A 25,890-nucleotide genomic window follows, 5' to 3' on the forward strand; every position below is an offset into this window, starting at 1 on the left:
CCCGACCGCAAAGGGAGTCCCCAGCCTTAGCTAGCAACTCTTGCACGAGAACGCCGAGGAGCCCCCAGCTTAGCTGGTAAGCCCCTAGCGTAGCTAACGATGAAGCACGAGTGATGAACAGTCTGACCAACTGGACAGTGGTGAAGTGAGCATTTAGTAGAAGTGACCGGTGAACAATCCGATCAACTGGTCGGCGATGAAGTCCATAAACCAATTAGACTGACCACCTAGACGATGATCATGATTCGACCACCAAGGGAGTCCCCAGCTTAGCTAGCGATGCTTGCACAAAGAATCCAAATACCGAGGAGTCCCTAGCTTAGCTGGTGAGCTCCCAGCATGGCTGACAATGAGGCAACGAATAATCCAAACGCCATGGAGTCCCTAGCTTAGCTGGTGAGACCCCAGCATAGCGGACGATGAAGCGACAGACTATCCGACCATTTGGTTGGCGAAGAATCGAGCACCGAGCAGCCCAACCAATTGGTCGGCGGTGAAGTGAGCGCCGAGTAGAAGTGAACGCCGAACAGTCCGACCAACTGGTCAGCGATGAAGTCCATGAACCTAGCGGTCCGACTAGTTGATCGGCGAAGAAGTCTGAAGGCTAGGTGGTGCGACCACCCAGACGATGATCCTGTAATAAATTTGTAGAATGAGTAGTATATGATGTAAAAATAAATATATGAACTCCGAAGAAGAATTAGTAGTGATGAAATAGTATATGCAGCTCGACAATCAGTTGGTGTGAACACTTAGTGTTATTCTAAAGATGTGTTTATATTAAATATAAACCGTTCGGCCAGTTAGTGTGTAGCTAAGTCTCCAGCCCTAGCTAGCCTATTAACCATAACACGGAGTGTGGAGCCCCTGTGCGTGTAGGAAGAGCAGGGCGTCGCTAAGGAGGCATTGCCGACCACCCCAAACGCAGAGGGTAGGCGCTCGTGCACGTGTAGGGAGAAGTCGGAGACAGGGCCGTCTCTAGAAACATCCAAGCATCAACATGACTATTCGGGGATTTGCTTTAAGTGTAGTTTGTATGTCATCTTTAAGATGGTATACATGGAAATTAAATGGAGTATCTTAAAGATACTAAACATGGAGAATGACCAAAGAAATAATAATTGGAGAAGCATTGAGGAGAAAATTGTATTAAATACATATATAGGAAGGGTACTTATCTTTAGTTAGAACGACTAGTCAGCGGCGTATGACGTTATCTGGTCGGCGAATTTGTCCCTTAGGGCATCCTGATGGATGGTGGTTGTATCCCCTGGAGTTTTCTGATCGACTTCTGATTGATCAGAACCGAAAGGTGGCCGATGTTGAACCAGAGTGGTTAGAGCCGATTCCATGAGGGAGAGGCGGTCGGTGAGCTTCTAGCCGACTTGATCGATAGATGTGATCAGATCATCGTTGTTGACCTGCTTCCTCAAGTAGCAGGGCAGCAGGCGATGAGTTGTTGGTGAAGACGACCTCGGAAGCAGTTCCGAGATCAGATCTGTTGTTGCAGGCATTGGTCTGGTCGGCGTAGAATCGATCTGCACCGGCTTGATGATCTTTCCGTCTCTGTTAGCATTGATGACCTAGGAGATCGATCCGACTATAAAGATCTGGCCGAGCTTTGGAGCAGACGAAGAGCCTAAAAAGTGTACCATCTTGTTCGTCATGGAAACAGCACGCACACTCCTACCTGGCGCACCAACTGTCGACGGAATATCGTTGGCAGTCCTCCGAGGGGGATCCCATGAAGGTAGATTGATCGTCAGAGGTGTGCGTAATCAAGAACAAGAAGGCAACGAAGACACAAGAGTTAGACAGGTTCGGGCCGCTAGCACGACGTAATACCCTACTCCTGTGGTCTGTTGATTTGTATTAGCTATCGTATGATATTGCGTGCGATTAGATGCCTTAGGCTAAGCCTAGGATCCATATGGGGTATCCAACTAGGGGACCCCTGCCCCTTCTTATATGCTCTGGAGGGGTAGGGTTACAAAGAAAGTATCCTAGTCGGTTACATGGCAAGTATTAGATTACAATATATGTAGTATCCAATCAAATCTTCTAGATGTCTTGCAGTGTACGTCGAGCAATGATGTGCGTTGCAAGTCTTGAATCTTGTGGGTTGGACCGTCCCTGACCGTGCGGCCCATGTCCCTTGCCATGGGTACCTGGAGTTATACCCCCCACAATCGGGTTCTTGTTCTTAGGTTTTGACAGGACCTTTTGGATCACAGTGCTGGAGGAGCAGCTCATGGCATCCCTCCATGAGGTGGAGGGGGCTCGTCCTCGGGAAGGTCCCTCGGGCGAGAACCGCCACCTAGGCACCACTCCCAGAGCCCAGCGGGGTGCTGGTTTTGATGGATGACTTGGCTGCCACTACGAAGGTTGTCGCGGCGATCGTAAAGATGAGGGGTAGTATTGCAGTTGTAACTAGGTTTCTTAAGTGATGCCAGGTGCTCTTGGTTCGCTGGCCCGTTTGCTCTGCCGACGGGCGAAGTTGTAACACTTGAACTATCCATGCGTACGATTTATTGATGGTTTTTACTTCAGCTCACTTGTGATGGTGTGTTGCCCTCGTTGTTTTTATGTTTCCTTTGTTAATCTTGACCCGGAGTATGCAAGCCTGCGTTTTTTGCTTTCGGATTGCTTATTCACAATGTGCGGGCACTGATTAGAGGTTGTGTGTTGAGCTATGTCTCTACAATGTTGCATGGTGTAGGCGACGAGAGTGTGCGCTGGCGGGGGGCCTCACGCAAGCTGTCCCCATGGGTCATGATATTTGGACCACCCATAAGAAGCGGGTCAGGACGTCCAGAAGGTGAAATGCCTTCGAGACGAGACATATGGGTTCTATGCTCCTAAGTTCATTCTATCTTAGGTCTTGGCCAGATGGGTTCATCGTTGCATCTATGCACGCATGTGAATGTGATCAAATAACGAAGAGAGGGATAGGATTGATATCACCAATGCTTGTTTGGGAATGGACGTTCGCCCTGCTGCTGCTACTGCTCGTGTTGGGGCGAGCTCCCGAGCGCTCGCTTGTGGTGGAGTTGTCACTCCTAGGCTGCGAGTTGGTGAGGGCACTTCTTGACTACTTGGAGCGATCGTAGCTGGCGCGGATCATCCTCTCGGGCTGCCTTGGGTTGACCTCTGCCCACTCGATGCCTTTGATTGGCTCGTGAGCCCCTAGGGATGATCTCTTCATGCCTGGCCTGCTGTAGTTTTTGGCCGAGAGGACTCGTGTGTTCTGGTGCTTGAGTCCTCCTGGTATGACGATGTTATGGTCGTCGTATCCCTGCCTCTGGGTGCGGTTGCTGCTCTTGATGAGTTGGCATGACCTGCCGCTACGGTAGTGGGTTCTGAGTGCAACGCGGTTTGATCCGCTCACCACGACACGCGGTGCGCTTAGAAAGTCCACCTCCTTGGATGCACGTGCCTCCAAGTGATGGCTGACAGTTCGTGGAGGCTTGTCGTGTGGCTTGTTCGTCCTGGAAGGTTGGATCTTGGTTATGGGCTTGATCCTACGTGGCGTGGCATCGGCTAGCTGCCCGATCACTAGCGACGACGCCGCGCGGCGATGGGTAGTTTTGTCACCCGTGTGTGCCCTGGTTTGTTGCATTCTCACGCGACAAGTCTGGACTAGGTAGAAGCCAGCGACGGGCATTGATCCGCTGGTTCAAGCGATCTCATGATTCCCTTGGAGGATGTGGCCGCCACAGACCATTCCTTGAGCGAGCTCACCATGAGCCACGGGTCTCTGGCTTCTTAGGTGGAAGTCTTGGCTTTGGCCGGTGGTGAGAGAGGGTGCTAGTCCCCCTATGTAGGTGAACTCTAGGATGCAGCCCTCGTGGGCAGTTCCAAGAGTGTGTCCGTCGCGGGCCACGGGACCCAGATCTCCATGGTGGAGGTTTGGGCCACGGCTGTAGGCAGACGTGGGTGCTAGCCCTTTGGTGTGGTTAACCACATGGTTTCCCAAAAGGATGTGGCCAGTTGAGGCCATTCCCTAGGTGAGTTTATCACGAGCCGTGGACATCTAGTTTCTCGGATGGAAGACCTAGCCACGGATGGTGACGAGTGAGGGTACTGGCCCCCTCATGTAAGAGGACTATGGGATGCTACTACGGTGGGCAGTTCCGAGAGTGAGTCCATCGTAGACCGTGGGATCCAGTTCTCCAGAGCGGAAGTTAGGACCGCGGCTAAAAGCGAGTGCAGGCGCTGACCCTTCAGAGCCGATGAACTCATAGTTTTCATGGCGGACGTGGCTGCCCTGGGCCATTCTACGAGCGAGTCCACCGGCGGTGCGAGGAGCCATCACTTCCTTCTCAATAATCGAGAGTGCGCGACTGTCCCCTACCTAGCGCGCCAACTGTCGGTGTTTTATAAACCGGACTAGTAAATTTATACGATTGCCGCCCTACTCTAGGAAGATGATGATAGCATCCAAAAGACACGAGGATTTATACTGGTTCAGGCTAGAGCCCTACGTCCAGTCTCAGAGATGATAGAGTGTGTGCTCCTCGCTTGAATGATCTGAAGTTCTTACAATGGGGAGTGCAAGAATGGAGGAAGAGGATGGAGAGCTAGAGCTAGGAGATGCACGGCCTGAGGAGAAGCTCCAGGAGCCCTACTACTATGGAGAATGAATGAAATGGTAGAGGATGTGAATCATGTCCCGAGATGGGTACCCTGGCTGCCCTTATATAGAGTTCGGGGCCAGGGTTCATACAAAGAACGAGGTTCTCCCGACCGAGGGGTCGTGAGTCTGAGGGAGGTCCTAGCTAACTTGGCTTGCAAGCTACGCCACCTTGAGGTACACGTCTGGACGTGGTTGTTGTCATAGTCTTGTGGCCACATCACGGCATGGTACGGCATGATGCTACCGTGCTGGCCGTGGCAGCACTGTTGGCACGGTGATGGTTCGCCAGCCGTCCTGTGCGACGTGGTTTTTGTTGTGGTCTTCGTCATCTTCTTCTGGTTTTCTGGGGCATCGTACGAGAGTAGGTAGCCGCCCCAGGTCCTCGTTTGCCTTGTTGGCTTGAGGAGATGGGAGCCATGATCCCAATCGTCGGGATCATGGTTCTCGCCAATCTGGATGGCCTCTAAGTCAAGGCGTTCATCGTGGATCCTATTCCATAGTGGGTGGGATCATACCCACATCTTGTCGGTCCGTATTTAGACGGTGGGCTCCATACTGGTCGTCACCGTCGTGCGGTGTTGTCTTGTCTGTGCAGTGTGGCACAAGGATGACGTCTGACCGGATCGAGGTGACCGTTGTCCCCTCAGTTTTTGCGGGGTCAGTGCGGCGTGCTTGTTCCTGTCAGAGCAGGCACGCTTGGCTGGGTTTGACCTCTCTCCATTCCTTCTAGGAGTCATGACGGGAGAGAGGTCGTGCGCCTTTCTAGCGCCGTGCGGCTAAGGCGGGAGGAAGGGGTCGTGGCTGACCCCGGCCTTGTCGTCCGGCCTGGTTTGTTTGGTTTAGCTGGGCCTCGGTCGTTCGGGCTTCGCTAGCTGATATGTTGCGGGTCGTATGGCCTTCTAACTAACTAATCGATGCCTTGAGACACCCCGGGGTTATAACCCCGACATAATACGTATCGGCCCAAAGGACAGGCGGAGCACATGCAACACTATCATGTTCGATTGCTTGCACTTAGGTAATATAGCAAGTCAAGATTGTGTTTGGTCGCTGGCACGAGAACATATTGCATGAAATAAATTAGGTACATGAATATAATCACATATTTATTATATGCAACTATCGCTTATTGCTCTTTGTTTATCTTGTTATTCCTTAATATTGTTTAAAATATATCAATATTAACTAATATTATATGTTAGTCATACATTAACAATGTTAATATCAACGTAATTGCTCGCATCTAGCGAGTCTGACCCTAGAGAAACGCTCAAAATTTGCAGGAACCAGGCTAAGGAGAGTTTTTTGCACGAGTGAAATTGTCACACTAAGGAAAATCTTTTGCATATGGAGCAAATCATAGAGTGCCGTACCGACAATTAACCATCACAAACTTACGTCCAGTTTGCTTAGGTGAGTATACTCCCTCTGTCTTGTAATATAGTACATTCTAGAAGTTTTAAGACATTAAGACAGAACATAAAAAACGCATATACCCTTATTTTATTTTCTAGTCAGACGATATCATTAACATGATTAATGGTGATATTGATTGATAAATGGAGAGTATTTAATGTAAAATTGGTTTTTGTCCTCTAGAATACATTATATTTTAGGATAATTTTTGAATGCTAGAATCAATTATGTCCATACAGCCCGAGGCACGGTAGCCCGGCACGAAGCCCGCCTTTTTGGCCCGACCCGAGCCCGTCCCGTCCCAGTGGAGCAGGCCGTGCCTGGGCCGCACCCCACGCAGTGGGCTAGCATGGCACAGCCCGCAATTTAGTACAGGCCCGGTGATAGCCTAGTGCCTGCCTTGGCCTGCTAAAGGCCCACTCTTCCATTCCCCAAAACCCTAGCCAATCCGGTTTCCCTCCCCGCGCAGCAGGCCGCGCTCGCGGACATGGCCCTTCTCTCGTGTGCTCGAACTCCGCCCCTGACTCCCCAAGCTTCGCTGCTCACCTGCTCCGCTCCCTGTCCCCGGCCTTCTCTGCTCGCCGGCAGGCGGATGCCCTCTCGCCACACGCGAGCGCGAACGCCGCCGCGTGAGCGAGTGGCTGAGCACGCCAACCCCAACCTCCTTCGCACGGGCGGCTCCTTGCTCTACTCTGCTCCTCCGAGGCCGAGGGCTCCGCGGCTCTGCTCCTCGCTCCCTGTCCCGTGGATGGCGGCGACGCTCCTTCGTGTGGGCGGCAGCGCATGGAAGCGACAGCGCTTCGCCACGACGATGAGGCCTACGACGATGAGGCGTCGAGGCCTCGACAACTCCCTCTCACTCCCGGTGATGTGGCAACGGCGCTCCCCCACGCCTCGACTCCCTCCCTTGCGACGCGACGGCCTGCTGGAGACGCTGGCCTCAGGATGGCCCGGCCTGCTGGAGACACCGTGCTTATCGTCCCAGCCCAGCCCGAAAATCAGCCTCAGGGGCCGTGCCTGGGCTGGTGGCTAGGCACGAAGCATGACCTTGGCACGGCCTGGTGGCCCGTCCCCCTTCGAGCGGTGCCTGGCATAGGCCCGTTGGCCATCTATAGCTAGAATGCACTATGGCCCGTTGGCCATCTATAGCTAGAATGCACTATATTATATCACTATATTACAAGATGAAAAGAGTAAGTGACCAATCAATCACATCCAACATTTTCGAAAACCTAGTCCAAACAGCTAGCTAGAAGGTCAATTGAGCCCTTGCCAATACTACGGCTGGGGATGGAGAAAATTTTGCTGCTGACTGAGGAACTCCCAATTCCAAATGCCCAGGTACCTTAATCTCAATGCGCGTGTTCTCAAGTTCGGAAGTATGTTGAGCCACCATTAGCTCAAGTATGCTTGGAAGAACTAGTAAGCTCGTCCATTTTCATGTTGTATCTGATGATCAAATACAACTACCCGCAGGCCGCAGGTGCCCCGCTGTCTGTACTCACCAATTACTACCATACAAGATATAACGGAACAGCACACCAGACAATTTATTAAACTTTGTAACTGATATAGTTATTATGCAAGCAGACAGCAGTACACGAAAGATAAACCATGAATGTACCATGTGAATCATGCCAGAGTCAAGCTGCAGAGTAAATAGGCTGTTAATAAACGACTCACTGATTTTAATACATGCGGCCTGTTCGCTGGTTGGTTTCTGGGCTGGTTTGGGCTGGCTGGTGCTGGTTTATTGTGAGAGAAAAACACTGTTGGCTGGCTGGTTTGGGCTGGCTGAAACCAACAAGCGAACAGGGTGATGATAGTCTGACAGTGAAATAAATATCAATTGCTATGATGTCCTTCAGGACATTGAAGCATGTTTATTCATCTGTTATAAGCAGTCATCAGGCAGAACGATTGTGCACTTATTAGCCGCAGCAGGATCCACAAGCAGGGAGAGAACCTGAAATCAGAACTGATGTTTAGAAAACTGAAGTTCACAATTGTGAATTGGGACAATGTAGTCCAGAAATCAGCACATACTGTGGTCATTGGATCGGATGTCAGATAGAGTGCGAGGACTGCGTGAACCACCTCCACCTCCGCCGCCAAATCCTCCACCTCCACCGCCATATGGGCCCCGTCCACCACCACCAGGTCCACCATCCCACTTCTTACCAGCACCATATCCTTTCTTGTAGCTGTCAGTTTTGTCCACCTAAAAGGTTCAAGTACAAGGATTAGATTCTGTTTTCTCAAATCTTGAAATTACATGCGACAAAATGAATAGTAAGCCGTGAGATTGATTACGTACTGAGAACAGCGTGTCAAAGAAGATCCTGATGAAGTTCACAATAGCCCGAAAGAAGTCTGAGATTATGCTCAGTCGCCATATAGTCCGCTTGTCTTTCACAACGCCTGCAAGACAATACAGATGAAAATGAGCTTTCCTCTGATTTGATAGATTATAAATACAAGCCCCGCCTATATGTAAGAATAACGAAAAGGCAATCCAGTGTGTATGTTTGTGGGGACGAGGGGGAAGGGAGGGTGACGGACTAAAATGGAATCCTAACAATTTCAAGAATGACTTGGTAAAAGCATTTACATCCGACGCATATCCGACGTGGTTTATCCAAATATATGCATGTTTTTTCAGAAAAAATTCAAAGACCCTTCAAATTCTTAAAACTGAATGCAATAACCTCCTGTTGCGTCCACCTGAGTTGAAATACCTCTATCAACTTTGCCAAAAGGTTTTCAAGAATAACCTGGCCACTAGTACATACTTATCCATTAGACAAGCATTCAAATTTGATGCAACTACCCAATGTGGTATATCAAAATAACTGCATGTTGTTCAGAAACAATTATAAGCTACCTGATTGTAATTTGATGCTTAAAATCAGGACCAAAATATTGTTCTTCTTTTCTCGAATCTTTATGTTAAGAAAAGGAAAAGGGGGTAAAAGAGCCCAACAAACAAGGAACCACACAAACATTCATACACCCCAACAAAGACACAGAAACTCAGCCCAGAAAGATCAGAGTTGCACCTTTGTTTTACAAGAAAAGATGACCATAAACTACTGCAAACAGATATTGTGATCCTTTGATGTTTTGACACAATGAATTACTTTTGTAAACATGTGATATGTCACTTCGGTCTGTAGCCTCACTACCCAAAACCACAATGTTGAATTTGACGGAGGCAAATCAAAAACTTAACAGCTTTAGAAAAAAAAACACCACAAACTTTAAACTTCTATTAAACCAGGAATAATCTCCAGGAAACTTAATACTACTTTATAAATTTATTTACTTTAGGTCTCAGCAGAAAACTGTAAAAAAAATGACGTTTCAAATGAGTTGATATAAACTTTTCTTCAGCAACAGAAGTGCATTCAAATATCACCTTTCCATATTGATGTTAAGTGATACAGGTGTTCAAATGAGTTGATATAAACTTTTCTTGAGCTACAGAAGTGCATTCAAAGATCACCTTTCCATATTGATGTTAAGTGATACAGGTGCTCACCACCAACGTGTTAATATATTAGGAGCCATGGATCATTATGATGGTGAGTGATCAGATCAATGCAAAACAAAACCCACTGATAAGCATGGAAATAGAAAAAGAAGAGGAAACTTTCATAGAACCCCCCAATGCACTATCCTTAGGTGTTATGCTTATAGTCCCGTGCATAGCATATGCTTCTATCCTTATTATGCAGGGGAATTGGACTCCACCGAGATTTCAGAAACAGGAAAGGCCCCCAAACAATACTTCCAATTAGTACTTTTATAGTTCATATTTACATTTTTCAAAGGAAGAAAATCGAGCCCAGTGTGTTCACCGTCCCCACCAAAGGCAACTTTACCACCACGACCAGCATGCATGCAACATTCTGCTTTAGATATACAAGAGAATTCCTTTTACACTTGCATTAATAAATGTACAACTGGTATCTTCTGTTGTATTCCATTTTCTACAAGTCTCCTTGATAAGGCCCAAGTGACTAACTCAAAGCAAAAGCTTACCAAATTTGCAGCGCACTTCAGCTTATATTCATTATCTAACATTATAGCAAGTATAGCAATCTGTGAAAAGAAACAAAGACAGCACTCTTGAATCTTGACAACATGTTATTTAGCTCAACATTTCATTAGCTGAGCGATAGTTACATCTTTTGCACCCAGCTCCAGTACTTGGAACTCGCTGATTTTCTTGGAAAACACTCAGTATAACTGATAGCCAAAAACATCGAACTACAGCAGCACTTCTGCTCAAAATATCAAGTATGTACGAAAATTCTGATGACCCTATTAGCAAATTTTCCTCTTTGTTCTAAAACCATCAGTGATACTGGTGCATACATAAGGGTCCTGCCTCTAGTGAGTTCAGCTGTAAAACTGGGGCTGTGAAATCAAGAATGGATAACGACCCTGCACAAGCATCGAATCACAGTTCTGTTCAGATGTCTAGTGCTCCAATCATTCATCATGTTTTTTTGCTTACCAGCGTCTCCTTCAGAGCAATTATTCATAACACCTCACACAAACATATGGTTACATAACCAAGCTATGTAATCCAGTCAATTCTAGAGTTGCATGCACTGCTGCAGCCGGTAATTCCTACCACTTAAGGCCCTGTTCGTTTGATCACGGGATGAAAGGGATTGAAGGGGGTAGAAGAGGATTTTGACTTGCAGAGGATTGAATCCCTCTCAATCCCTTCCAACCCCCTTGGGTTTGGGATCAAACGAACAAGCCAAGGGTGCAATATTTTGTTGCCTAGAAGTTCCAAACCCTAAGGGACCTGGTCGGACAGGGGAATTCGAATTCCCCTTCATCCAAACACATACTAGCTGGAATTCCAGCTGAAACTGCATTTGTTTTGCAGAGATAATGGCAGTAAGAATGATATGCTCGCTAGGTATGCATCTAGAAATACAAGATTATAGAGCCACCCGAATCAATAGGACTAGATGCTCATCCCCGATGACAATCGCGATAGCATCATGCGATTAATCAGATAAATAGACAGATCGGACCGCCAGGAGAACCCACAAGCAGAAACCATAATCAAGCAATTCCTAACCGATGGGTATTCCTTCGGAAATCAGATTACCTCTCTCGACGTAAGCCATGGTCGCCCTGGATCTGCCTTGCCGCCCTTCGCGATGTAAACTAGGCTTCGGCGGAGAATAATAAGAAGGCGAGGCCGAAGGGAGGAGGGGATTCGCGAACCTTCGTCCTTACGCGTAGAGAGACCGTCAGACCGATGCGGTCGGGACTCGGTTGACGAGCACAGGTTCAGGTCAACCAGGCTCGACCGCTCGAGCCCTCGAACCTGTTGTGTACAGCGAACAGCGGTGGCCGGTGGGCCTACCTGCCTCCTTATATATGTCCCCTTATAATTAGAAAATCAATACCAAGAGGTCGGAGTTTTTTTTTTTGTGTTATATAAAAGGAAATTTGAAGCAGAGAATTATACCTCATGAAGGTGTTGTGTGTATATGGAGAGGTAGCGTCCGGACATTCGAACAAACACCCCCATCTACTTCATGTCGTGCGTCCTGCCCGCTCGAATTCGTACGCGTTTTCCATGCGCACGTGAAGACCGCCCACGCCTGACCCGTTTTGTGTGCGCATGCGGGATTACCTGCGCCGCCCAGACGACTAGCCCTGCTCATGCTGCCCGTTGCACGCGGGGACCACCCGCGCCCCTCCTTTTCCCACGTCCACGCAGGGATCGTCTACGCTTGCTCCGTTTTGTGCGCGCACGTGGGAATCCACGCGGCCCGGCTCTGGATATGCGCCGCGTGACTCAAGTCGTCCCATCTAAGACTGACTCCAACGACGAGAAGGGAAAACGGCGATCCATTCCAGCATTTGGGACGTGCACAGCAAATGGGTCATCGACCCAAAAACTTCGTTTTCCAACCGCGAAGGCAAAGGAGGAGCCTCCCGAGGTCCGCCCGTCTCCCTCTCCGTCGAGGTCCGCTCGTCTCCCTCCCCGCCTCTCTGCATGCGCCGCCCGCCCCCTCCCCGCTGACGAGCTTGCCGGAGAAGAGGGAGCCGCCGCAATCGAGCTCGCCGGGGAAGAGGGCGTGGGCCAGATCCGGCCCGAGCACGCGGGCAAGCTCGGGCGACCGCACGGGGGAGCTTCGGCCCACCGCTGCGCGGGTGACCTCCGGCCGGCCGCCGCGCGGGCGAGCACGTGAGGGAGCGCCGGCACTGCTGCCGCGCGGCCAACCTCCGGCCCGCCGCCAAGCAGGCAAGCGCGCGTGGGGGAGCGCCGGCCCGCTGCCTTGAGGGCCAACTCCGCCACATGAAGGCACAGGAGGGGCTCGCTGGGGAAGAAGACCCGGGGCGGTCCTGCCTCCCTGCACCGGCCGCTCCACCTCGACGACGAGGAGGAGGAGAGCACGTCGCCGTTGTCGTCGGCTCCACCCCGACGCCTGGGCCCACCACTACCGGCGCAAGAGGATTTGCATCGTGGGGAAGAGACGACGCATCTTTGAGTTCCGGCTGAGCTCGTACCCAAAATGGGTGTTCGGTTTGCATACTCCGTTGGAGACTGTTTTTTCTACCCAAAACACTGTGCGTTACCCAAAATGGGTTTAGGTTCCGCTTTGGCTGCTCCGTTGGAGACAATCTAAGAGTATACGTTTGAAACATGAAATACTTGCAACATAAAAACAGTCGATGCAACGTACGTCTGAAATAGCTAAAACATTTGGAACATACACTTGCAACATATGTGTGAAACATATGCAACATCCAGATAAAACACTTGCAATATACGTTTAAAACAAATAAAACATTTTGAATAGATGATTGCAACATATGTATATAGTCATTGCAACATAGGCAATATCCGAATCTACTTTACAACATCCGTATGAAACACTTGTAACATTATCTGAAACACTTAACATATGTTTGCAACATGCGCTTTCAGCGCAAACATCTCCTTGCTAAGGTCGCGCGTCTCGACGGTCACAACCTTCCTGGTGGGCAACTGCGGTAGCGACAGCAAGCTCAGGTCGATGGTGACGCGGCTTCCTGTCGTGGTGTCTTCGACCGACCACAAGAAAAAGATGCCCCGGTCGGCGACGACCTTCTCCTAGTGGCGGCAGGGTGGTGGCGGCGAGGTGCACGTCGTGGTCGCGACGGGCGAGGCGAAGCGCGGCGTGGCATGGGATGGGGGCACGGTGGGGGATGGCCGCGGTGGTGAGGCGGAGTGGGGCAAACGGACGGCACGGTGAAGCCGCGTCAGGCGAGGCGAGGGGAATTTTCTGTCGCAGGATGCTATATGTTTTGGGTGCAATAGAGAGTAGAGAGATGGGAGAGAGCGTAGAGGAGAGCAGACCGCTTGCCTGTTTGGGCCAGACCATTGCGCAGGCCCAGGAACGCAGCGTCCGAACGGATGTACACCCTGCACAGAGCATTGTCAATTATCGGCATTACAGCGTGTTTGAGGTGTAGCTTTAGATTTTTAAGCTAGCTTTCTGGCTTTTCACTTCGGGTTGTTGTTTTTTGCTATTAGTTTTTTTAGTAAATTTTGAATTTCTTAGCACACTAAAAAGCTAGAAAATCTTTTTAGAAAATGTGTTCAACTTTTAGTTCATTTTCTCAAAGACCAGTTTTCTCGGTTTTTTAAAAACCAACTCAAGCTGAAACAAGCAGAGCCTTAGATGAGTACCACTGCAGCTGCTCAAAAAGTGTGAAACCAGCACCTGAAATGCTCCCTTAGGTAAGCAAAGACGACGACTTTCATGTTCCTTGTTGATTTATGTTGGTTTCTTTGGTTGTGCTTAGTTCTTATAGAAATAAAAATGGTTTAGTGCATGATTGTGTGTTCTGAAATATATGTCATATGCATAGTCGTGATCTGTTGTTAGAAATCAAAAGTTATTGTAGTGCTACTAGCTTATTTTGTTTGGTCTAGTTGTGATCTGATCATGTATATGTTAATTGGTCAGATTTGGTCATTATAAATAAATATTCAGATGGGAGGTACTGGTTCTGAGAAATATTCAGATTTGAGCTAGTTTGTGATCTGTTGAGGTATGTGTTATTTTGCATAACTGGGTATGCAGAGATGACATTAGTATAATTTTTTATGTATCTAATTGCTCAATGTGCTTCTACAAATTGAACAGGATGTCTACGGCTACTGGTAGTGATTTGAGCAGCAACCCGCAATGTGGATCACAAGCATCACAAGTGGAATTAGATTCAATTCCAATCTCTGGATCACCTCAACTTGAATCGACCAATGATTCACAGCCAATTGAGATAGATGACGATGATGATGAAGAAGAAGAAGAAGAAGAAGAAGAAGAAGAAGAAGAAGAAGAAGAAAAAGACAACGTCATGGCTGGTTCTAAGAGAAAGCTCAGATCGGTGTTTGGAAGGAGTTCACAAAAGTGAAGATTGGGTCTAATGAATATGCAAAATGTATCTACTGCTCGAAGAAACTTTCTAGGGTGTCAAGAAATGGGACTAACCACCTTCGTCTTCATTTGAAGTCTTGTGTGCTAAAGAAGGTCAAGCTAAATGGGCAGTCAATGGTACAAAATTCAATGAGTTTAATAGGACAAATGCAGGGACAATCTCAGTGGAGAACTACACCTTTGACCAAGACATAGCTAGGAAAGAACTTAGTGCCATGATAGTTCTTCATGAATACCCTTTAAGCATGGTTGATCATGTTGGCTTTCGAAGATTTGTCGGTGCACTTCAACCACTATTCAAAATGGGGACAAGAAACACAATAAGGTATAAGATCTATGAGCCCACATCCTATCTGCAATTTCTGTGAGCCCACATTAATTTCCTAATATTTTCTATTTTATTTTAGATATGATATTATGGCGCAATATGAGTTGGAGAAGAAAAAAAAATTCATTGAATATATGGCTGGAATTCAGTCTAGGGTGGCCATCACTACTGATATGTGGACATCTGACAACCAAAAGAGAGGTTACATAGCCATCATGACACATTTTATTAATGAATCTTGGAATCTTAGAAATATTATCATGAGGTACTAACTTTTTTCTTAGATATTGTTGCATATCATGTTGAGCATAATCTGTTTTTCAGATCTAGTTGCATATCATTTTGTTTAGATCAGGTTGCATATCATGTTTCTTATTTTGTTTGTAACTATTGAATGACAGGTTCATTTATGTTCCTGCTCCTTACACTACTGAAGTCATTGGTGAAGAATTGTATGACAGTTTGGCTGAGTGAAATCTTGATGAGAAGATATCTTCAATTACTCTTGACAACTGCACTAACAAATGATGTTGTGATCCCTTTGCTTATGAGGAATGTTAGAAGACATAAGCTCTTGAATGATGGTAAGCTATTGCATATGCGTTGTTCTACTCATATTCTCACTCTGATAGTAAAGGATGGGTTAGAGAAGTTGAAAGATGCAATAGAAAACATTCGTGATAGCGTAGCTTATTGGACGGCTACACCAAAAAATTTGAAAAGTTTAAGGTGATAGCTAAGTTTATTTAAGTAGAAGCCACAACCAAGATAATTTTTGACTGTAGGACTAAGTGGAATTCAACTTTCACCATGCTTAGTCGTGCATTACCATACAAGGCTGCTTTCATTAGGGCGAGCCGTATAGACAGGATATATACTTCCTTGCCATCTGAGGATGAGTGAAAATTTGTTGAGGATGTTGTAGAGAGGCTTAAATTGTTCAATGACATCACTAAATTGTTTTCTAGGATAGAATATGTAACAACTAACATATTGTCGGGGTTATGACCCACATGTGTCTCAAGGCACCAATTAGTTGGCAGGATACATGACCTGCTACTCATCGAGCTCACAACGGCCCGAACGACCGAGGCTCAGCTAGGATGAGCACGCCAAGCCAACACCAAGGCCAGGGTCGGCCACGACCCTTTCTTCTACCTTAACCACATGGAAGATGCTTGATCTCTCCCCCACCATGACCCCTGGGCAGGACGGGGAGAGATCGAGCGTGGCTCAGTATGCTTGCTCTGACAAGAGCAAGCACACTACACTGACCTCACAAGGACTGAGGGGACGACAGCCACCATGGTCCGGTTAGATGTCATCCCTGTGCCATGTAGCACCAACGAGACAACACTGCATAGCAGTGGCAACGGGTACGAAACCCATTATCTGAGTACAGATCGACAGGACGCGCGTACGATCCCACCCGCTACGGGATGGGATCCATGGCAAGGATCTCGACTTAGAGACCTTCCTAGCTGGCAGAGTCCCCTAATCCTAATGATCGAGGTCATGGCCCTCAGCCCAATGAAGCAACTAGATGAACAACGACCCAGGGCGACCACCTACTATGAGTACGACGCCCCGAGGAACCTAAAGACGACGACAAAGACCATGACGGATGCCACGTTGCATAGGATAGCGGGCAAACCATCACCGTGGCTATAGTGCCACCTAGCCAGCACCGTAGCACCAAAAGACGGCATAGCTTGTAAGCCAAGTTAGCTAGGACCTCCCTCAAGCTCTCGACCCTTCGGTCGGAGGAACCTTCTCTTTGTAGCGAGCCCTGGCCCCGAACTCTATATAAGGGTGGCCAAGGCACCCATCGGAGGACATGATTCTTCATCCTCTACCATTCCATCCATAGCAGTAGAGCTCCTAGAGCTTCTCTTTGGGCTGCCCCTCATCTAGCATAGGTTCTACCACCTCTTTCACCATACTTGCACCCCCATTGTAAGAACTTCAGAGCATTCAAGTGAGGAACACGCACTTGATCTTCTCTAAGACTGGACATAGGGCTCTGGCCAGAACTAGTATAAATCCTCATGTCTATTGGATGCTACCATCATCTTCCTAGAGCAGCGCGACAATCATATAAATTTACTAGTCTGATTTACGTAACACCGATAGTTGTCGCGCCAGGTAGGGGACAGTCGCGCATACTCATTTGATTATGGAAGGAAGCGATGGATCCTCGTGTCACTGGTGGACTCGCTGGTGGAATGGCCCATGACGGTCACATCCACCATAAAAACTATGGGTTCATCGGCGCTAAAGGGACAGCACCTACGTCTGCCATCAACCACAATCCAGACCTCCACCTTGGAAATCTAGGTCCCGTGGCTCACGGTGGACACACTCTCAGAACTACCCTTGGGGGTTGCACCCCAGAGTTCATCGACCCAGAGGGGCCAGTACCCTCGCTCGTCGTAAGTCATGTGTAAGGAAAAATGGACCCTTGGCCCATTTACTTTGGATTTTGGTGTTTGATGACCAACACAACCAAATTGGACTAATGAATTTGCAAGCGTTTGTTTTGTAGTTCAATAGGGTGCAAGATGTAACTTGGACAAAGGCGACGTGATGACCCAATGATCAACACCTCAAGCAAGACCTTAGGAGCACAAGAGAAGACCCAAGAGATCAAGCAAAGTCCAAGCATGAAGATTAGAACCAAGCCGTATGCAAAATCGCGAAGAAATGAGCTCACTGTGGTGACCAGATGCAGGACCGGATGCTGGACAAGCAACCGGACGATGGATGAGTGGCTCGGCAGATAGGCGACCGGACACTGGACCGAACGCTGACGGCAACCGACCGGACACAGGACAGCAGCGTGAAACGATCTTGATTTTCCTCGAAGGGAAGATCCATAGATACGATTTATAATGTAGTAGATCATGAGAACAATCCATCTCATTATCAATTATCAGCTGATATCATAGTCATACAACATAGATTTACAAGTTTACACAAGCTTTACAACACTGGTTAACACACCTATTACATCGATTAATCTAGCGAAAACGCACACACATCTTCATCAGAGTCGTTGTAGCGCATCAGCGGGTGAAGGCTCCTCCTTCACGGCAGTCATCAGAGTTGGCGTAGAATGTCAGCGGGCGTAGACTCCATCTTCTCAACCACACTTGAGCGTAGGCACGAGACCATCTACTCCTAATCCAAGTCCTCGTGGTCTTCATAGATTTCGTCCAAACCTATCCAAAATCTATCAGTATGATTTGTACTGACCATTGTCTCCCACCCTATGCTTTTGCATATGCTTTGTGGTAAGTGGAATACAAGGGTAGATGAAAAGGCCTATATATGGCTGTAGGTTTCCTATGCATGTTCAACAAGGTTTTATAATAATAGTTCATCAAGTTTTAACCCATCTCATCCACATGTTCACCCATCACATCACACACATCTCACCACACTCTCACTCTCTAGGTGGCAAGGTCGACTCCCGCTCGTACCTTGCCTCAACGGGCAACGCCGGATCCAACACCAAAACCTAGGGGGAAGGTAGAAAGGACTTCTCTCACTAGTCAAGTGAAGTGTAGGTCATAGGAATGTCCATATCCGCGGATGCGGCTATACGTATAGATTGATCAACTCTGCAGAGCATGTACACCTGGAAATCCACAAGATCACCATCATCGGCGGTGCCCCGCCTAGGCTGATGCCGACTGCCTCCCAACCGATACAGTACCAGCCTATCACTCAGCCCTAGGCCACCCCGGAGTCCACCGAAACGCTGAGACTGTGAGACATAGTACCAGGCCCCCAAGGTCACTACGCTGTCTTAGGAGGGTGTGGGCCCCCATGCTCGTACCTCCCTACACTATCACCTTCCAACCTAGTAGTAGTGGCACCGCCCTAGTTAGTCGGGTAATCATCTCCCGCCCATTAGGAGCGAGTGGTGTGCACGAAGGGTCCTATGATTCCGGTTCTCAAGACATACTAGTCCTTAGGGGGACCAGACAGGATATCTTCTCAAGGGGATAACCAACACCCCGTGCCTCGATGGCACCTCCATCGGGGATAACCAACACCCCGTCTGCTCTCACATGCACCCGCCACAGGTACCTCTCATGAGGGATGCCCAGGTCACACCCCACCGGCATGACTTGCCCCAAAGACTCATCGTAGGATCCTGTCTGATCGACTCAACCCTCACCACACACCCAAGACGCACGCCAAGATCTCCCCAAGTTCATTATCCAGCTTTACCAAGTTATCGGCACCACATGCCTTATCCACTCACGTTATCCCTTCACCAAACATCACATCACAGGTATAATGCGTAGTGAAAGTAAAGCAGTAAGTAGAATGCGAGCGTCTAGCCTAATAGCAGTGTGCAGGGGAATAGGTTGTGACAAGGTAATGGCTCACAAGCAATCTACCATGCAACCTATCACAGTTCATTTGCATAAAAGTAAAGCACTAGCATCTACATTGTAGCATGTCTAATAGGTTCTATGAGGTTGGGTGGGACGTGGAACACCTGTTAAATGTCTTTTCCGAGATCCTCGATGCACTTGTAGTCATACTCCTCCATGGTACTTCCTCCACCCGCATGTCCTTCCTCTAACAGTCCTGATCCAATCATCGCTATCCTTGATGCAACTACCTCGAAACAGCAACAAAGCCAAAGAGCAATCAGACCACTAAACCTAGAAAGACTACAGAAAGAGAGGCAACAAGGCGCAGAAGAACTACACTAGAAGAACACAAAAAGGGGAAACGACTTAGCCCTCTTGGCGGATGTCTGATCCCTAGGCCAAAGAAATGCAAGTGGTGATTTGCTAAGCACAAACTTAGGTCTTAGCCTAGCCAGTACTTCCCGGGTCGATCATGTCGACCGGTACGGCTTAAATAGAAATGGCATAGGCCCTAGCTCATTCCAAGCAAACACCATAGCTCGCGGTCTTTGATTCATGCGCCATGGAGACTGTCGAGAACCAAAAGGACTACAAGCAGGAGAAGTTCCGTTCTCTCTCAATCTGTACGCCATTATACTTGACGAGAACCAAGAGAGGGTGGAACAGGGAGAGAAGAGAAGAGAGAGGAGAGGCGGTCTACTTCCAATACACATGCCATGGCAAGAGATGAGGCATTGGAAGGGAGCAACACACAAAGAACACGAGTGTCCAAGTTACTTGTAGGGTACCACGACCTAGGTGCACTAAATGCACTAAGACATCCCTAGGGTTCTTAGCGGTGCGGTTGTCACCGCAAGAACCACAGAAATGCTACGGTCGAAGAAGGTACAAGCATACAAGAGCTTAAGCACAATAGAACCAAAAGAGGGGAACACAAGATTCACCTTCCTCTGATCCACTCGCCATGGCAACGACGGGAATCGGGGAAGTGGAATCTAAAGAGCAACAAACACCAAACAAGCCAAAGGCTCATTCCACATCTTACTAGATCGACGGGGATTTAGAACAAGAGAGGAAGAAGAAAGAATGGAACCCACACTCCTCCGACCAACTCATCATGGAACGGATGAAAGTTGGACGAAAGGAGGCACGATCCACAATCCAAACCAACTCATAGGGCACCACAACCGTGCAACTAAACGGCACAAGGCTGTTCCTACGGCTCGTAGTGATGTGGTTGTCATCGCTAGACCTAAAGGAACGCCGTGGTAGAAGTGGTACAAACATACGAGGTGGTTAGGACAAGAACGAGAGAAAGAGAGGTAGAGCCCGATGGTCATGGCGAGGTGAACTCGCGGCCACAAGTTGTACCTACACGAATTGCTCCCGCTGGTACCACGATTGTCGTCCCCTATCTCATATCCCACTAGATTAGGTCTCACAGGGCTCGAATGGTGCGGATGAGAACCGTGTCGATAATGACATCAAGTCCATGGTGACTGCATCCTAGGGACGTAGGTAGGAGCTCTCGTTCATGGCACTACGAAGACAACAAAACACAAGGGAACGAGTTATGCTCGGCACCACAGCCATGGCGGGATAAACCCACGACCGAGATGGACGAACACAATGTTTCCCAACCGGCTCGAAGGCACGGTCCACATAAGACACACGAACAACCCACGAAGGACCACAAGGCACAACAACGAACCATGACTCGACAACCGACCACACATGACGCGACATGGAGTAGCACTTCTCCATAGCAATCACAAGAAGATAGATAGACCGGCGGCGAAGGCACGGCACAGGCATAGAGTAAATAAAGATCATGATCATGTATAGATAATGGATATTGATAGATCAAGTAACAATGTAGATAAATGATATTGATGATCAAAGTCAACAAGTATGAAGAGAACATGGAAAAGAAAGGCAAGGGTCTTGCCGACGTCGCGTATGGCATCGACTAGGTTTGAGGGGTCAACCTTGATGAAAGCGGGGAGGTGGAGGGCTACTACGACTTGTCCCAGAACATGGTAGCAGGCAGCCGAGAGATGACAGGGCACCTGTGTTGCAGGATAGGGTAGCCACACCAAGAGAAATGAGGCGTAGCCTCCCTGCAAGGCAAGGATTCATGGCACAAAGGCCGGACACAAGGATGGACATGGCCAGGTGGTGCTGTCGTCCTCTGGCATGGTGGCATTGCGGGGTCGCTTCCTCCCTACGATAGTGGGAACAGTGGCACAAAGGCCGGGTTCAGCACGAGTAATGGTAGGGAGGGGAAAAGAAGGGGGCCTGGGCCTTGGGTGCTCACTGTCTGTTTGGGTAAGTCGTTGCGGTCTTAGAACGGGGGCGCGTCAAGGTGCTACCACCGTGCTTGGGGCATGGACGAACATGCTACGGCAGCGCATCAAGGCGAAGGCTTGCTATTCTAGTTGTAGCTTCAGCAGGCGATGCAGCTCCTACTCTCGGCCATGGTGACGTCGGTGCTGGTTGAAGTGGAGGGCACCAGTGCAGCCTCAGTGGAGCACGACAACATCGGCATGGAGAGGCTCGTCGTGGCCGAGACAGGGTCGAGGCTTGGCGTGGCTGTGGCCGAGGACGAGGCGCGGAGCAGAGGCTCGAGGTGGACGTCGATGAGGTGGTGCAGCTGCATGGACGTCGCGGGGTCCTCAGGCTCGGCCTGCGATGGTTGTCGCAGACGCGGCCACGGACGACGTCGAGGACAACGCGAACGCAGGGGCGAGATGGTGCTCGCAGATGAGAGGCAGACGTGTGGTGGCGGACAGGCTCGGCGCAGCCATGAGCGTCGAGCGACGTGGCGAGGCCGGTGTCGTGGCCACATATGTCGACGCGATGTAGTCTTGGGTGAGGAGACGAAGGACGGCGCCTCGGGCTTAGCCTCAGGTCCGGGACGGCACTTGTCGGGCGGCCGGGGAGCACGACGTCGTGGGCGGCGCCGCGGCTTCGGCAGCGGCTCCAGCTTGGCGTGCTCTCCGGTGAGATGCGGGGCATGGCAAGGTGGAGTAGTGGCTTGCGGTGGCGAGGCAACTAGTGGCGCGTCGAAAAGTGGCTGCTCGCGCGGAGGAAGAGGGAGAGGGATGGCGGCGGCGGCTGAGAAATGGAGGAGAAGGGGCGGCACTGTGGTGGCCTTTTATAGCGCTGCGCACTAGGGCTTCTAGGAGGCTCCAGTCATCCTCGGTGTCCATGCCCGGGGAGGGACATGCGGTGCGAATCGAGGAGCGAAGCAGGTGAGGCGCGGGTGAGGGGGCGCTGGCGTGGGCGTCATGCAGCGTGTGAGCGGCGGCGGCGCTGGGAGCTCCCTGCTCTCGCTAGCTCTCCCCGGGGTGGCTTGGGCCGGCTGGGCCATAGCTACGAGCTAGGCTTAGCTGCTGCTGTCAGCGTGGGCTAAGATGAGAGAAGGGGGGAAGAGCTGGCTGGGCTGGTTTGAGGAAGAAAGGAAAAGGATTTTCCCTTTTAATCATTTGTGACTTAGGGAATTTGGGAAGGGGAATTTTAGCTGAAGCTTGGAAGAGTTCCAAATGGGATTTGAGATGACTTTCAAAGGAGATTTTGAGTGGGAAATTTTGGAGGAGGATTTGAGGGAGAATTTTGAGAAGAACTCAAAGGGAAGTTTGAGAAGATATTCGGATGGAAAAGAGATGCAGCTCAAGAGAGAGATTGGGAGGAACTCTTGCTATGGATTTGTGCACTCCGACACAAAACCCTAAACCAACTTAAGAACTCCAGCACACTCCTACAAACAACCTACATGTATGCAATGATTTGTTAGCGAGTTAGACTCGAGTTAGACCTAGATCTACATGCTTCACTCAATTGCAGGAAAAGAAAAGAAAAAAAAAGTTCATATTTTTGGTCACTTGAAAACCGGGATGTTACAGTCCACCCCCCTTACAGAAATCTCATCCCCGAGATTTAGGGTTGTTACTCCTGAAGGGTGGTAGATAGGTTTATCTAAGGTAGATGGCTTTCACTACATGTTCAACATGTAATACTGCATTACGATTTTGCAATGGAGCTTTTGAATGAAGGGCTTTTGAAAAGTAGTTTTCATAAAACCTTTTGAACCGAGAAGGGAGAAGTAGTCTTGCTTTCACAAATTAGTTTTTGGGAGGAAAATTTTTTCACAAGAAAGTTCTTGAAACTTTTGCAAACCAAGTCGAAATTCCTTTTGAAATAATTTTACTTTTGTAATCGAGGGTTTTGGGGAATCAAATTTAAAGATCAGTCGAAAACATTTTTACGCACCCAAAATTTTTGTAAAGCAAGTTTGGAAACCAGTTGGGAAAACTCTTTTTTTTGAAATTCTATTTGAATGATGCGGGAGGGTGAGTTGCAAAACTTTTGAAAAACATGTTGAAATCCATGCAAGTTTTGGAAACAAAATCTGTTGAAAGCTTTTGTTTTCTAAATCAAAACAATTTTCTTTTGAAAGATTTAAAATCAAAAGATTTTGAAACTCATTTTTGTTTTGAAGACAAAGAGTTGCTTCCCCCTTTTTTTTGAAAATAAAACTAGTTTTGAAAATGATTTCAAATCATTTCTCATTTGAAAGGTAAAGCTTTCGCATTCCAACTTTGTTTTTAGAAACCTCTTTTCAAAACAAAACTTTTGAAACTAGATTTGTGAAACTCATTTTTGTTTTTGCTAAAATTTTTGGGAAGGTTGCAGACAAAATCTTTTCGCAAGGATTTTGCTTTATAAATCATTTGCAGACCATTTTTGAAAGCAAAGTTTATTTTTGAAAGGGATTTGGCTCCTAAGTTGAAATCAAAAGCTTTTAAAACAAAACCGAGCCAAATACTTTGGTTTGAAAACATTTTGTTGATCGTAAAGCAAAACTTTTGTTTTTCGAAAGTGAAATTGTAACACTTTTGAAAAGGGGACTGGTTTTCAAACTGTTTCGCAAAGAGCTTTTGAAATCAAATTGGGTTGAGGAAAGAATTAAAATTGTCTTTCTTTTGAAACAGGAAAACTTTTAAGAAGTTTTGAAACCATTTTCCTTTGAAATAGAAACTCTTTTGCTAAAGAGGAGACTTTGTGAAAGAACGAAGGGAGGGCAATTTTGAAGATGCATTTAGTTGGAAGCCAAAAATAGGTTTTTTTAAAACAGTTTGATAAAGACATGATGCATCAGATTCATATTTTAACTTTGTCAGTCAGGGATCACTTATCTAGTCATGGGATGGCCTTGGGCTTTAGCCAGCTAGGTTATCCAATACCTGGAGTCTCGCATATACAAAATAGCTTCTACAACTTACACTCAAATAATAAGAAGCATAAGAAGCACAACAAACACAAGATCTAGGCAAACAAGCAGCATTACAATTCCTATATGCATAGTGTTGGCAGAAGGTGACTCCTAAACCTTCAGGTCTCACACGTGTACCGTCTAGCGGGGGCGGCAAGGGTATATTTTATAGAGGTCAACTTTCCATGTTCGGGGAGGCCAGTTAGCGGCAGAATTCAAGGCGAGGAGGGAAACAAGTGTTTGTACCCATAGTTCTACTCCAGACAGGATCTTTTGGCTTCTAAACTAGTGTTTGGTTCTAAAGGTCTCATCCTAGGGTCAAGTATGGCTCTGATACCAACTGAAACGATCTCGATTTTCCTCAAAGGGAAGATCCATAGATATGATTTATAATGTAGTAGATCACGAGAACAATCCATCTCATTATCAATTATCAGCTGATATCATAGTCATACATCATAGATTTACAAGTTTACACAAGCTTTACAACACTAGTGAACACACCTATTACATCGATTAATCTAGTGAAAACACACACACATCTTCATCAGAGTCGTTGTGGCACATCAGCGGGTGAAGGCTCCTTATTCACGGCAGTCATCAGAGTTGGCGTAGAATGTCAGCAGGCGTAGACTCCATCTTCTCAACCACACTTGAGCGTAGGCACGAGACCATCTACTCCTAATCCAAGTCCTCATGGTCTTCATAGATTTCGTCCAAACCTATCCAAAATCTATCAGTACGATTTGTACTAGCCACTGTCTCCCACCCTATGCTTTTGCGTATGCTTTGTGGTAAGTGGAATACAAGGGTAGATGAAAAGGCCTATATATGGCTGTAGGTTTCCTATGCATGTTCAACAAGGTTTTATAATAATAGTTCATCAAGTTTTAACCCATCTCATCCACATGTTCACCCATCTCATCACACACATCTCACCACACTCTCACTCTCTAGGCAGCAAGGTCGACTCCCGCTCGTACCTTGCCTCAACGGCCAATGCTAGATCCAACACCAAAACCTAGGGGGAAGGTAGAAAGGACTCCTCTCACTAATCAAGTGAAGCGTAGGTCATAGGAATGTCCATATCCGTGGACGCGGCTATACGTATAGATTGATCAACTCTGCAGAGCGTGTACACTTGGAAATCCACAAGATCACCATCATCGGGGGTGCCCCGCCTAGGCTGATGTCGACTACCTCCCAACCGGTACAGTACCACCCTACCACTCAGCCCTAGGCCACCTCGGAGTCCACCGAAACGCTGAGACTATGAGATGTAGTACCGGGCCCCCAAGGTCACTACGCTATCTTAGGAGGGTGTGGGCCCCCATGCCCGTACCTCCCTACACTATCACCTTCCAACCTAGTAGTAG

General features: G+C 48.1%; 1 protein-coding gene across 1 annotated transcript; it reads right to left on the bottom strand.

Annotated features, from left to right (window-relative positions):
- Window positions 1-7,578: 7,578 nt before the first annotated feature.
- LOC136540211 (uncharacterized) lies at window positions 7,579-11,421 on the bottom strand. Its single transcript, XM_066532216.1, has 4 exons — window positions 11,187-11,421; window positions 8,370-8,473; window positions 8,099-8,273; window positions 7,579-8,018 (listed from the first exon to the last, which is right to left on the bottom strand). Exons 1-4 carry the CDS (start codon window positions 11,203-11,205, stop codon window positions 7,984-7,986), a joined length of 333 nt encoding a protein of 110 aa, XP_066388313.1. The 5' UTR covers window positions 11,206-11,421; the 3' UTR covers window positions 7,579-7,983.
- Between the last annotated feature and the right edge of the window lie 14,469 nt (window positions 11,422-25,890).

Source organism: Miscanthus floridulus, chromosome 2 (genome assembly GCF_019320115.1).
Source record: "Miscanthus floridulus cultivar M001 chromosome 2, ASM1932011v1, whole genome shotgun sequence".
NCBI lineage: Eukaryota > Viridiplantae > Streptophyta > Magnoliopsida > Poales > Poaceae > Miscanthus > Miscanthus floridulus.

Bases quoted from the DNA above. Each gene is read 5' to 3' on its own strand.
- LOC136540211 (XM_066532216.1), bottom strand. The intron at 8,274-8,369 runs GTACGTAATCAA...TGAACCTTTTAG, and splicing joins TCTTTGACACGCTGTTCTCA to GTGGACAAAACTGACAGCTA. The intron at 8,019-8,098 runs GTATGTGCTGAT...TTCTGATTTCAG, and splicing joins CATCCGATCCAATGACCACA to GTTCTCTCCCTGCTTGTGGA.